General features: G+C 38.2%; 1 protein-coding gene across 2 annotated transcripts in view; it reads left to right on the forward strand.

Moving 5' to 3' along the window:
- SNX14 (sorting nexin 14) overlaps positions 1-11,952 on the forward strand; it is a 53,755-nt gene that overhangs the window by 39,705 nt on the left and 2,098 nt on the right. For both annotated transcript variants that reach the window (XM_082048235.1, XM_082048236.1), the window contains 7 exons: positions 829-869; positions 1,023-1,142; positions 8,655-8,778; positions 9,286-9,450; positions 10,521-10,616; positions 11,268-11,359; positions 11,513-11,569. In XM_082048235.1, coding sequence (XP_081904361.1) covers positions 829-869; positions 1,023-1,142; positions 8,655-8,778; positions 9,286-9,450; positions 10,521-10,616; positions 11,268-11,359; positions 11,513-11,569 — 695 coding nt within the window. The remainder of the gene's footprint in view (positions 1-828; positions 870-1,022; positions 1,143-8,654; positions 8,779-9,285; positions 9,451-10,520; positions 10,617-11,267; positions 11,360-11,512; positions 11,570-11,952) is intronic.

The raw sequence follows: 11,952 nt of genomic DNA on the forward strand, positions 1-11,952 counted from the left end.
GTTCACCCAGAACAGGTTGCACAGGAATGTGGTGGTCATCCTCCAGTTAAAGGGCTTTGTTTTGTTTCAGACCTCCTGTCTGGATCCAACTGTACATTGTTAAAAAAAGCTGAAATGTATCTCATGTCTGAGACTATGCTTCACTTCCATAAATATCATTTTAACAAGTCTTGGCATTTCAATAGGCCTTTTATGAGAATGAGTAATCTTTTCGTTATCATTTGGCCATTGTACATAGTTTTTGATGCAAGTTCAAAATTTGATGACATGTAGATAAGAACAATATTACTGTAAATGTAGTGCTTAAAATAAAACTAATCTTAGAGCCTTTAATTTTTCCAGATTCAAAGTTACTACGCTGTGTTCTGATAGCCTTAACAGGGCAGAAGAGCTGGTTTTTAAGATCACAGCTGTAGCCTCTCCAATTTGTAAAATTTACTCACCAGTATTTTCAAGGCTGGATCTCTTCAGATCAGCTGTTCTTTTCAGGAAAGAGGAGAATCTCAGTTTTTGTGACTTCTTTTGTGATAAATGTTTGTGAAGGATGAAGAACTTAAATACAGAAAATTGTGCCTATAGTGGTGTCATATAGTACTGCTGTTATGGTGCTATAGCTATTTAAGTTTGAACCTCTAGAAAAATTAGAAAAGCAGATCTAGAGTGCTTTGCTGCTTTTTTTCCAAATATTCAGGTAGTCACCTGTTTATTTTTAATATTTTTAGCATTTTTTTCATGTACTAGACAATGAGTACATAAAAAGTAGCAGAACAAAATGTCTTTAAGATCTGGCAGTGATAACAGAATGTGTTTGTTTGTTTCTAATTATAGGTAAAATTATAAAATCTGTTCCAGGAAAGCTGATGAAAGAGGTAAGTTTTCCAGGTTGCCAATATTTTAACTTCAATAACTAATTTTATGTGCTTACTAACTTATAGGCTAGTAAAAAAGTTGTTTGGAAACTCAGTATTTTGTTTTTCTTTCTGTAATTATGCAAGTGACAGGTCACTCATGTCTTATTTCAGAAAGGTCAGCATTTGGAACCATTCATCATGAATTTTATCAACTCCTGTGAATCTCCCAAGCCTAAACCAAGTAGGCCTGAACTTACCATTTTAAGTCCGACTTCTGAAAACAACAAGAAGGTACAGTAAGTCATCTTCCTTCCTCACTTCACAGGAGTGGTGAAAATTACCATACTCTGAAAATGCAGAGAGTAAATAGAAAAAACCTAAATATAACAGCTTACCTGTTTTGAGTTGTTCTTTCACATGAGAGAACAGTAGTGCAGAGATCTTTGTCATCTTCTGTCTTATAAATATCTGAATGAGTTTTGAGGCTTGTGGTTTGTTTCGGTTGTGGCTTTTTTTTTTAATTCTTACTGGATTTAGAGTTGATACAAGGCAGAGAGTCTGGGAAGGACAGAGAGAAGAAGAGGGAAATCAAAGGTGCAAAATGGGGAAAGTTTTAAGGCTGTAATGGAGCTGCCTTTTCAAAGTAAAGAGCTTGAGTGTTTGATGAAAGTGTGGCTTGTCAAAGTGCTACAAGTCAAAATTGTCAAGGTGCTGAGCCCTGTTTATCTGCCATTAAAATGTTGGTTTACAGTTCACTGATGTCTGACATACATTTAAGTATAGTTTCTCTCTCAAACATTGCCACAGTTAAAGCCCAGCATTTCCAATTTTAACCTTTTACTTGACTTATAGGATAAGAAAGTTCCTTTCTTAACCTTCACATATTTGTGGCTAGAGCCTGGTAAAACTTACTGAGACTTCCATTAGTTTCAGGGGCTTTAAAAAGGCACTGGTCTTTATATTTCTGTGTTAGACTGCTTTAGAGTATTGATGTATTTGTGGAATCTACAGAGGAATATTGTTTCCACATTAGGATTTCAGAGACCCAAGCTCAGTGTTACAGAGTTGATGTGATTTGGGACAGAAATATTTAACATGCATACACTTTGCCATGGAAGAGGTTCTAAAAGAAAACTCGGTACTATAGGTTTTTCTACTGTCTCGATTGCATTGGGAAGAAGAGTTGAAACTGGAATATGTAAGCCTGGACGCTTCATTTTGAAAAGTGATGAATTGGAGACATATGGTAGTCTAAAGAATAATGCGTAACATGAGCAGACAGGGGATAAAGGTGGTTGGTTGTTTTTTTTTTTTCCTCTCTCTTCTAGTGCAAAAACTAAGAGGCGTTAAATGAAGGTGGTAGGAGACAGGTTCAAAACAAAAAGTGGTAGCTCTTGCAATGGTTAGTAGGTTTATTGAATTCCTTGCCAAAATAGTTGTTTAAACTTCTAGTGTTCACAACATATAAGGTGAGATGACAAATTCACAAAAAGGAAATGTATTCAGGGTAAATAACTGTAGAGAAACTGCATCCAGCTCTTGAGGTTTTTTTTTTAGTTTAAAACAGTTGGAGGCTGGAAGAGTATTGATAAAAACTCTGTCTGTGCTCGTTCTATTCTTCTAAGAGCTGGAAGCCCAGGATCCGTTTATGGTTCTTGTTGGTGATGGGCTGTTGAAAAAAATGGACCTTTTGATTTCTTTCACTATGGACATTTTTAATAGTGTTATAGCACTTAAAGAAGTTGCAGATACAGAACTTTTATACTAATGAGGTATAATTGCAGTTAAATCTATTAATTTATTTACATTTCATCTTCTTAACCTGAAGCCTGAATTATTACAGCAAATATTGTAGTGTTAGCTTACATGTGCACATGCACAAAATTTCAAGTCCTTTCTTACCTTGGACACTATTTTCAAAGTTTAGATCTTTTGCTATTGCTGTCTATTCAGAGGAGTATATATGTATCAGCAGTTTTAAAAATCAGATGTAGCGTTTTTTACTTGTGCTGGAAACAGTACATGCATAAATAAATACTTCAGATGTTTTTTGTAAAACAGCTGGCAGCATACTACAGCATATTATGAACAATCAGTTAATTTTTTACTGTGGTCTGTCAAGAACTACTGAAGTGAGTAGTTTTAATTCATTTAACATACTTTAATAAAATACTGTACTTTAATAAAGAACAGAAAGTCAGACTCTGAAATGAGGTATTCCCAATTCTTTTCAACTGTGGTGATCCCAGGAAAGCAAAGAGCTTGGCTGCACATTGGATTTCATTCTGGAACACTGAAGTTTCCTTAAACAAAACATAGATCTTCATTGCCTTCTGCTTGCTAATGTCATATTCAGAAATAGTATTGTGGGGGAAACCTCCCTCTCACCGCTGACTGACTGTATGTGCTCCAGTGGAGACACACGTTTGTAAGAGTCCGAATCAAAGCTGTTGTTTACCCTGTCAGAGGTGTTTTTTTCATGAGATACGACTTTCTTTGCAGACAACAAAAAAGATGAGGTGAACCCCAGCTTTCCACTCCTTGCTATCTGTTGTGAGACTGAGTTAACTTTTTTTAAGCAACTTTATTCTAGTTGGCTGTTTTATGAGTAAGTAATTGGTTTTACATATAAAATAGAATCATTTAGGCTGGCAAAGACCTTTAAGATTGAGTCCAACCGTTAACCCAGCAGTGCTAAGTCCACCTCTAAACCACCTTCCTGAGCACCACATCTACACATCTTTTAAATACTTCCTTTTAGATTCCTCCCCCCCGCAAAGGAAATCTGTTTTGTTTTGGGACGCCATTTGCTATAAATGAATGGAAAGTTTCAGTCTTCAGTCTATCTCTGGCAGACCTATGATTATCATGTAATGGTGGGGACTCAAGACCTTTTGCCTTCGGGGATGCTGCAAGACAGTTCTGTGATCAGATGGACAGTATCTGTTTGTGCTCAAATTATACTACCAGTTCTGACTGGCAGAGGCAGGTATGCATAAGGAATTCATGTGCTTATTGCTTTCTCACTGATTTCCCACCATCAGTTTAGCCAGAGCGCGCACACTTACATGATAACTGTAATTATTAGAGATCTAATATCTATTATAGTCTCTGCTAGTCTTCCCCTGCACATTGTGAAATTCATCCCTCTTGCTGATTTGTTGGGGTGCTTGTGCTGCCTTTGGAAGACAGTTTTCTCTTTCTCAAGTCAGCCTGTGGTTGGGAAGAGCTTTCTGCCAGGTGCCTGGAGGACACTGCACCATTTACATCTTGTCACTTCTTGGATTTGATTTGTAGACCACGGTGGTTTCATCTGCCAGACTGTTTTAGTTCAGATCAGTGATGCTTTTTGTAAGCAAATCTCCTGATTATCTCTCCTTATCGCGTTTTCTCTCATACTGGGGAGCTGTATGAATAATGAGCTAGAACTCATTAAGTTAATTTATTTCAGATGGAACTAAGCTGGAAAACAGGAATGCAGGCACCAAGGGTGTTCAGTCCAAAGGCCAAACCAAAGGTAGACTGAAGTAACACCCTTCCCTACCTCCCCAGGTACATCTGGCATAGACCTCAGTTTTTTTGGTTCTGCAATTTGACTTCTGTTGTGCCAGATGACACCTTTGTGGGGCTATAAGCACTGTGCAGCACCCATACACCATAGAAGTTGGTGATGGACATGAATGCTAAATGTCTGTACATTTAGGGGCCTAGACCATCTTTCTTAGGAGGAGAGACTGAGAGAGCTGGGTCTGTTAAGCCTGGAGAAGAGAAGGCTGAGAGGGAGTCTCATCAGTGCTTACAAATACCTGAAGGGTGGTTGTCAAGAGGATGGGACCAGGCTCCTTTCAGTGATGCCCAGTGATAGGATGAGGGGCAACAGGCACAGGCTGAAGCACAGGAGGCTCCATCTAAGCATGAGTAGAAACTTTCTTACTCTGAGGGTGCCAGAGCACTGGAACAGGCTGCCCAGAGAGGTTGTGGAGTCTCCTTCTCTGAAGACATTCACAGCCTGCCTGGACACATTCCTGTGCGATCTGCTCTGGGTGAACCTGCTTTTGCCCGTGGGTTGGACTAAATTATCTCCAGAGGTCCCTTCCAACCCCAACCATTCTGTGATTCTGTACCAGGATGGTGTGCACTACCTGTGTGGAGTCGATGAGGAGATCTGGCAGGCAGCCGAAGAGAGAGAAGGTTGGCACTTCGTGAGTGCTCATCTGTGAGAAGAGCATGTTCTCTCATAGCAAGAAAGTATTTTTTGGTAAATGCTAGAGTTGATTTCCAACCAATGCTTGTATTGCCACATTGTTCCCATACACCTTGTCTGGCACACATCTCTTTATTCTAGTATCAACATGTTGGAATCTGCTGAGAGTACAATACACATTCCCCAGGTGCTTCTGCTGCCATGAACAGGATACTCCCAGGCTTCCTCTTCATCAACAGATTGAATAAGAAATGCCTGAAGGTCTGCCAGGGCAGGTGAAAGCTTGAGTTCAATCAGAAATGTGCCTACTACTATGAAAGATTTTCTGCATGCTGCTTCCTTTTGAATATTCCTGGTGTTTGTGTACATTTGTGTGTTTTAAATATCAGTGGAAAGACTTCTAGTTAAAAATGCATAATGAACATGGATGATCAGCCTTAGTTCAGGCACTGGCAATTGGATTTTATCCTGTATCAGATCCTCTAGGTTGAAAGAGTTACCAACTTCCCTGGTTAAAACAGGCAAGTGATCAAAAAACCCTTCTCCCTCCTCCTAGGGTTACCAACAGGATTTCTGGATTTCCCACTTATGTTTCTGTTGTGAAGGTCCGCAAGCAGCTTGATCGTCTTCTGGGCATACTTTTGTCAGACTTGATAGAATAAGTCAGGACTTCTCAGCTACTGCAGGTTTTGCAAAACACGCCTACAAAGACATTGTTCTGCTGGCTTGTGATGACCTGCCAACAGCAATAAAAACTGCTTTTGGAACACCAGCAATATAATGTATGTTTATGCATAGTTACTTGGAGGAAGACACAGTTGTTTTTCACTACACTAACTGATGTGGTTCAGATACTACATACATTCTTTCTTCTTACCATTTTGGTATAGTTATCTGTACTTGGCAGATGAGCAGGAAAAACAGTGGAGGTTCATGCCCCTGGCTGTGGATTTTGTTTGTAATCGTGGTATTGCTTTTATAACCTTCACACCTATGCTGGAATGTATGGGTGTATATTTGCATATGCGCTCATTAGACGGTAAGTTTCTTTTTTCTATTAGACACTTTATGAAAGCATTCATGCTTATTTTGCTAGTTTTTCCCATCAAGGTACAATATCTAATCAATTGTACAAGGGATTACTTTGGTCTTTTTCTTAATACAGGCCTTTTACCTTTCACTTACTTCAAGAGCTTGGCTTCCATTATAAACCAGTACTGATCCATGGTATTTCCTCATGAAAGCCTTTTAACAAAATTTCATGGTTATAATCACAGTTACGATTAATCTTAAAGATGTTTAATCTTAAAGAAACGAATACTGATAGCATTAAAGTTTGTCTTGCTTGTCTTTTTTCAGTCTAATTACAACAGTGAGCATTATATCATGTCTTAAATACTAACATGCGCAGAAACATTTAAAAACAAAATCCCGTGCTTATCTGAATTGTGAATATAATCTCAGCTTTTGTTTTAGATATCCAATTGTATGTTTCTCTCTTGGCTTCCCTCTAAGCCAAAATCGTGTAAAGTGCAAAACACCGAAGAAGAGGTGCAATGCTACTTTGTTATGGCAGCTGCATCCTTCAGACCTGTATTGCTGATGACTGTAGAATACACACTTGCACTGGAGTAGTGCAAAGTTTATACTTTACAAAAACTGTTCCTTGGCTTGGTAATTTTGGCATGCGTTGATCTACTGTTGCTTGCTGAAGTGCCGTGTGCAAGAGTCTAAACTTTCAAAGCTTGACAATGATCAAGGAACCCTTAAGGTGCAAGGCAGATTATTCATGTGCAGAGGTACATACAACCTTCAGAAGATGCTGCTTCTGGTTTGAAGGGAAAGTTGAAATAACGTCTGGAAGTCAAAAAGCTTTGTCCTAAGATGGCCTTTTTGTTTAATTGTTTTATCGATCACCTACTGGACTGTTGTTAATGATTTAGTTTGGCCTGTACATGCTCTTCTGAACCTTTACCTGTGTTGCACAATGGGCTGCTTAGAGTTGGCTCAGTACGTGTCGCCTCTGTCAGCTTGCAGGGTATATCTGAAAAATAGATGAGGCTCTCGTTTAAGTTACAATAACCCAACTAAGAATTTTCCCAGTGTTCTAGCTTCAGTATTGAGGACGATATAGACTTCAGTTTATACAGAGTTTTTAAACAACATACCAGGGACGCTTTCATACAGTAGGTATGCATAATTGTGTTCATTTTAGGTTTGTTACTTTCCTGGATACCAGTCACCCACCAGTGCATTAACCATATTTGCTTTTTCCTGTAATTTATGTAATAACTTGGTGTTGTTTAGTTTGAGTGGACTTTGTGAAGATAACACCAGCGGTTCAGCACTGAACAAGTCGAAACCTGAGTCTTGCCAGACTTCCTCATGTAATTTTTACCAAGAGTGCAGAGCATTGTGTTAAGAGACCTGCGTGATTCAGAGCCTGTTGTGATTTGGATGTTTTATGGCTTTATTTCAGGGAGAATTGCTCTGCAGAAAGTGAACAAATTGCTTCCCATTCCTTGGAACTATTTTGAATTTGGGAGTGATACAGAAGAATCTGTGTCAGTAGCAATCATCTCAAACTAGGCAACACTATAATTACATGGTGTTTGCTTCTGGCTCTGGGATACTTTAAGAAGCTGGGCTTAAACTTTTGAACTTTCTTTTCATGCTACAGAGTATTTTGTGTAAATTCCTTTTTTATCTTTAAATCAACAGTTTTGGGGGCAAGATAAGTTAAAATAAACTGTTTGTGGTGATTGCTAGGTATTGTCAGATGTGGAGAGCCTCCGGATTCAGAGAACTCATCCTTTCCAGCTGCTGGAGCTCACAGACTTGGAGGAGGGGGAAGGAAATACTGCCTAGGTGGTGTGAGGCTCCTTATGGGATGCAGGGAAGAGCCTCTTGGGATTTTACGAGTATTATATTCATGTATTTTTGGGGAAGAACCAAAGGCAAGGAAATGGAGGGATCTTAGGAAAACAGAAGGATAAAGGAATAAAATGAGAAATGGAATAAATGGAAAGAAACCCAGCCTTCGGTAACTTACAAAGATTCATAAAGTTTTTGCTATAAATAATTAAGCTGGCAGGGGGAGAAGGGATTTCTCTTTGTAAAAAAGTAGGATATTTTGTCCAGAAACCGTTGTATTTATTTCAAAATAGAAGCCAACGGGAAATTTTAGGAACACTTGGGTGTCATAAGGTTCCCCTGTGATTTAAGGCCGGCAAGCTCCATGTCCTTTATGCCCCTCATTGACAGAACAGGGTGCATCAAAGGACATTAGAGCAAGTCTAGATACATGCAGGTATCAGGAGCAAAAGGGTTCACAAATTAATGTCCTGGTTGCCCTGCTGATTTGCTCTGAATCCAGGTATTCTGGTTGTCAGGTGTCTTGGCAACATGTGACATGCTCTTTATTTCCCTCCCCCTTTGAAAAGTGAAGAGGTTAAAAAAACCCAACCAATTAGTTCTTCGGAAGCTCTGGAAAAAAGCTACTTCTAATTTAAAAAAAAAAGTAAAACCCCCAACCAACCTGATGGCTATCCTTTTGCCTTTGAATGCAGCATTTTCAGTCTTATGTTTCTATTTTTTAGCTTTTCAATGATTTATTCAAGAATAATGCAAACCGATCTGAGAATACAGAAAGACGACAAAATCAGAACTACTTCATGGAAATGATGACCGTAGAAGGAGTCTATGACTACTTAATGTATGTTGGTAAGAAGTGATTTCTCATCATTATTCTTCATGCCAAATATGAAGTTTTGGTTCGTTGGTAAGAAAGAAAATTATTTTGTAGTAATCATATATAATTCAGCACTTGCAAGCTTGACAATATAAAATTTAGGAACACAGTCATTCTTAAAATGACTTTATTGCTGTGCTAAAATATCATAATTTATCATTCGTTATTGCTCAGCCGTTTTGTTATATCTCTTTCTTTCTGCATCTCAGAGTATGAGCTTATGGGAATAAGACCATTCCCTTTTCTCAGATGTGCCTAGACTGCCTGTGCACTCTGGGAACTAGTTAATAAAATCAGTTAAAGGAAGCATTTGATAAGCAGCCTGAAGAACAGCAATTTTTCAGCATTGCACTAAGAGAACTAAAATAATATTTGCTTGTTTGCAATCTTATCTTTCTTTTCTTTCTTTTGAATAAGTGACTTCTTTATCATCTTTATTAGGAGAACATGATAAATGTGAGTTAACTCTAACTTTGCAGGCAGGGTAGTTTTCCGCATTCCTGACTGGCTGCATCATCTCTTGATGGGAGGAAGAATTCTCTTCAAAAATACATTGGAACTGTACACAGACTATTACTTGCATTATAAATTAGAACAGCTATTTGAGGAGCACCGGTTGGTTTCTCTGATAACACTGCTGAGAGGTTAGTAAAAGTTACATCTTTGTGAAAATACTGCTTTAGTTTGATATTTGGAATTCCTTCTGTTAAGTTTCCAAATACTAAACTTTGCAATGCTTGACTAAAGCTAATGGAGTTTTAAAAATCAAGTGGTCCTGTAAGAAGATTCCAAAGGTTATTGCAGAAAGATGCTGAGTCAGCCATGTTGTCTGCCAGTGATGATTACAGAAAAAAAGTATTGCAAATAGTAATTTGCTGAGGTGTACCAAGAACAAGAAAAAGATAATGAACGTGGTTTAGTATATGAGAGCACCAGTATTTCATGCAATCTTTAAATTATTTTCACTTGTGTGCTACATCACAGTCCTTTATTGTTTATTTTTTTTTGTTTCCTTTGTTACAATGGGCTCTTTAGAGGGCTGGAGTGTTCTTGACTTTCAAATGAGGGAAGGGCAGAGAGGTTAAAAATAAAAAATTAAAAATCACCTCATAACTGTAGAGAAGCATTATCCGACTGCAGTCTGATCTAAACAACACATCTGGCCAAAGCTCTGCAGAGTCAAGGTAGCTCTGTCCTTATCAAGCCAAAAAGAAAGCTTGTGAAAGACAAAAAAGGAAAGGATTAAGTCTTTTAGAACCTAAAACCAAAACTGAGTGCCTAGTATTTCTGATGAACAGCAATTTTTGTTTCATCATTCATAGCTAAATCTGAAATTTTTGGCAGTTCCAGCTACTGTTTTAGCACAAGGTATAAATACTGCTTATAGTTTTGAAACTATAAGGAAGTTGTAAGTAAGGAGATCATAACAAACCAAAAGTAGAATTGATACGGTCCTAGAAGATAATGCTTTAAAAATCTGAAAAGAACAGAAACAAATTGGCAAAGGATTATTGTCCTCCCCACAGGTGTGGGGTATTCTGGATTCGATACGGCTAGTGTAAGCAAAAAACTCTTATGGCAAGGCTCGAATTCTCTTCCAGTCAAGATCATACAGAAAAGAAGCTCAGCTTTGAAGCCATAATCCAAAACACGTTTTATATGTCAGTGATGAATAGCTGCCTAAAGACTTTTTTCTAATGTGTCTTTGCTGCAGATGCCGTGTTCTGTGAGAATACTGAACCGCGCTCTCTCCAGGATAAACAGAAGCGAGCAAAGCAGACTTTTGAAGAAATGATGAGATACATTCCAGGTTCTCTATTTCATGACTCTCCAATGAGTATGGTTAATTGTTCAAGCAAACGTTAGTTTTCCAAATCAAGTAATACTTAACGCTGCTGAGATTTGGCTAGAGTACTGCTACTAGGTGTAAAAACCCCCCAGGAGTTCAGTTTCATCACTTAAGTGTTGCTGACTAAGCTTGGAGCGTAGTGATTAATAAGGATGTGATGGAAATAAAGAGGTTTACAAATGTACTTACTACCATAATTTTTTTAGGCTGCTCCAATGTTTTCTATTTTATTCCGGTGAAATCTGGGTTACAGAAGATAAATCAGAGCTCTCCTTACTCTGTATAAAGTAGGGAAGAGGGGCCCATTTGCTAGGTTGTTCAAAAAGCAAGTAAAAAATTTCACCTTGTGTTTTTTTAAACAGTGTATTAGTACAATACATGGATATTATAAAAAGTGTAATAATCACTTAGGTGCGCAGCCCTGAAGGAAAGGCAGGAAAGTAGGAGGAACCAAGGGAGTATTTGTTTTTCCATTTATCACTTTAGATGGATAAAATTTGAAGTGTTTCTTTAATTTAAACTTTAAATTACTGGAGTTCTCTAACTGCACCGTAAAGCTGTTTTGCAGTGCTTCGTAATGACTTGTGCGTTTGTTGTTGTTCTCTGGTCTAGATTTAATGGGCAAGTGCATTGGGGAAGAGGCTAAATACGAAGGCATCAGGCTTCTGTTTGACGGGATGCAGCAACCAGTGCTCAACAAACAGGTAACTTATAACACGTGAAGAACTTCCTTTTGAGAGAGAATTTCCTGAAGTGAGTGTATGGCTGTAGCAGAGGAGTGACCTCTAATTCAGACTGAAAATAAAAAGCGGTAGTGTTGCCTTGGAGTATTCTTAATTTTCTTTCTTTTTTTTTAGTTAACTTATGTTCTGCTGGACATTGGGATTCAAGAACTCTTTCCAGAGCTGAGCAAGGTGTGTGCTAACTCCATTCAAGAGCTGCAGAATTCTTCAGGCTGCTAGTGGTCTGGTCATTGGTGCATTTTTGCTGTAGTTCCCTTGTAATGCTTATTTTAAATTTGGGGGGAAATCTTTATTTTACTAAGGTGTTTAAATCATAAAAATCTGGATTATTTACATTTTTGTTAATTAGCTCTTTCTAAAACAGTTTAGGCGCATTGGTCTAGCGCACAGCAAGTCTGAGCTGCCTTGCAGTAGAATTGGACAGAGCAATCAGCTGTCAGGATTTCTGTGCCTTTCTTTTTGATTGATTGTCACCACTCTATTTTATGCATTTCCTGATTTAGGAGGTGAATTCTGCATGCAGAGCTCAGGCTGACAGAGATAGATAAAGGAGA

This window comes from Streptopelia decaocto (assembly GCF_964273445.1).
Source record: "Streptopelia decaocto genome assembly, chromosome: 3".
NCBI lineage: Eukaryota > Metazoa > Chordata > Aves > Columbiformes > Columbidae > Streptopelia > Streptopelia decaocto.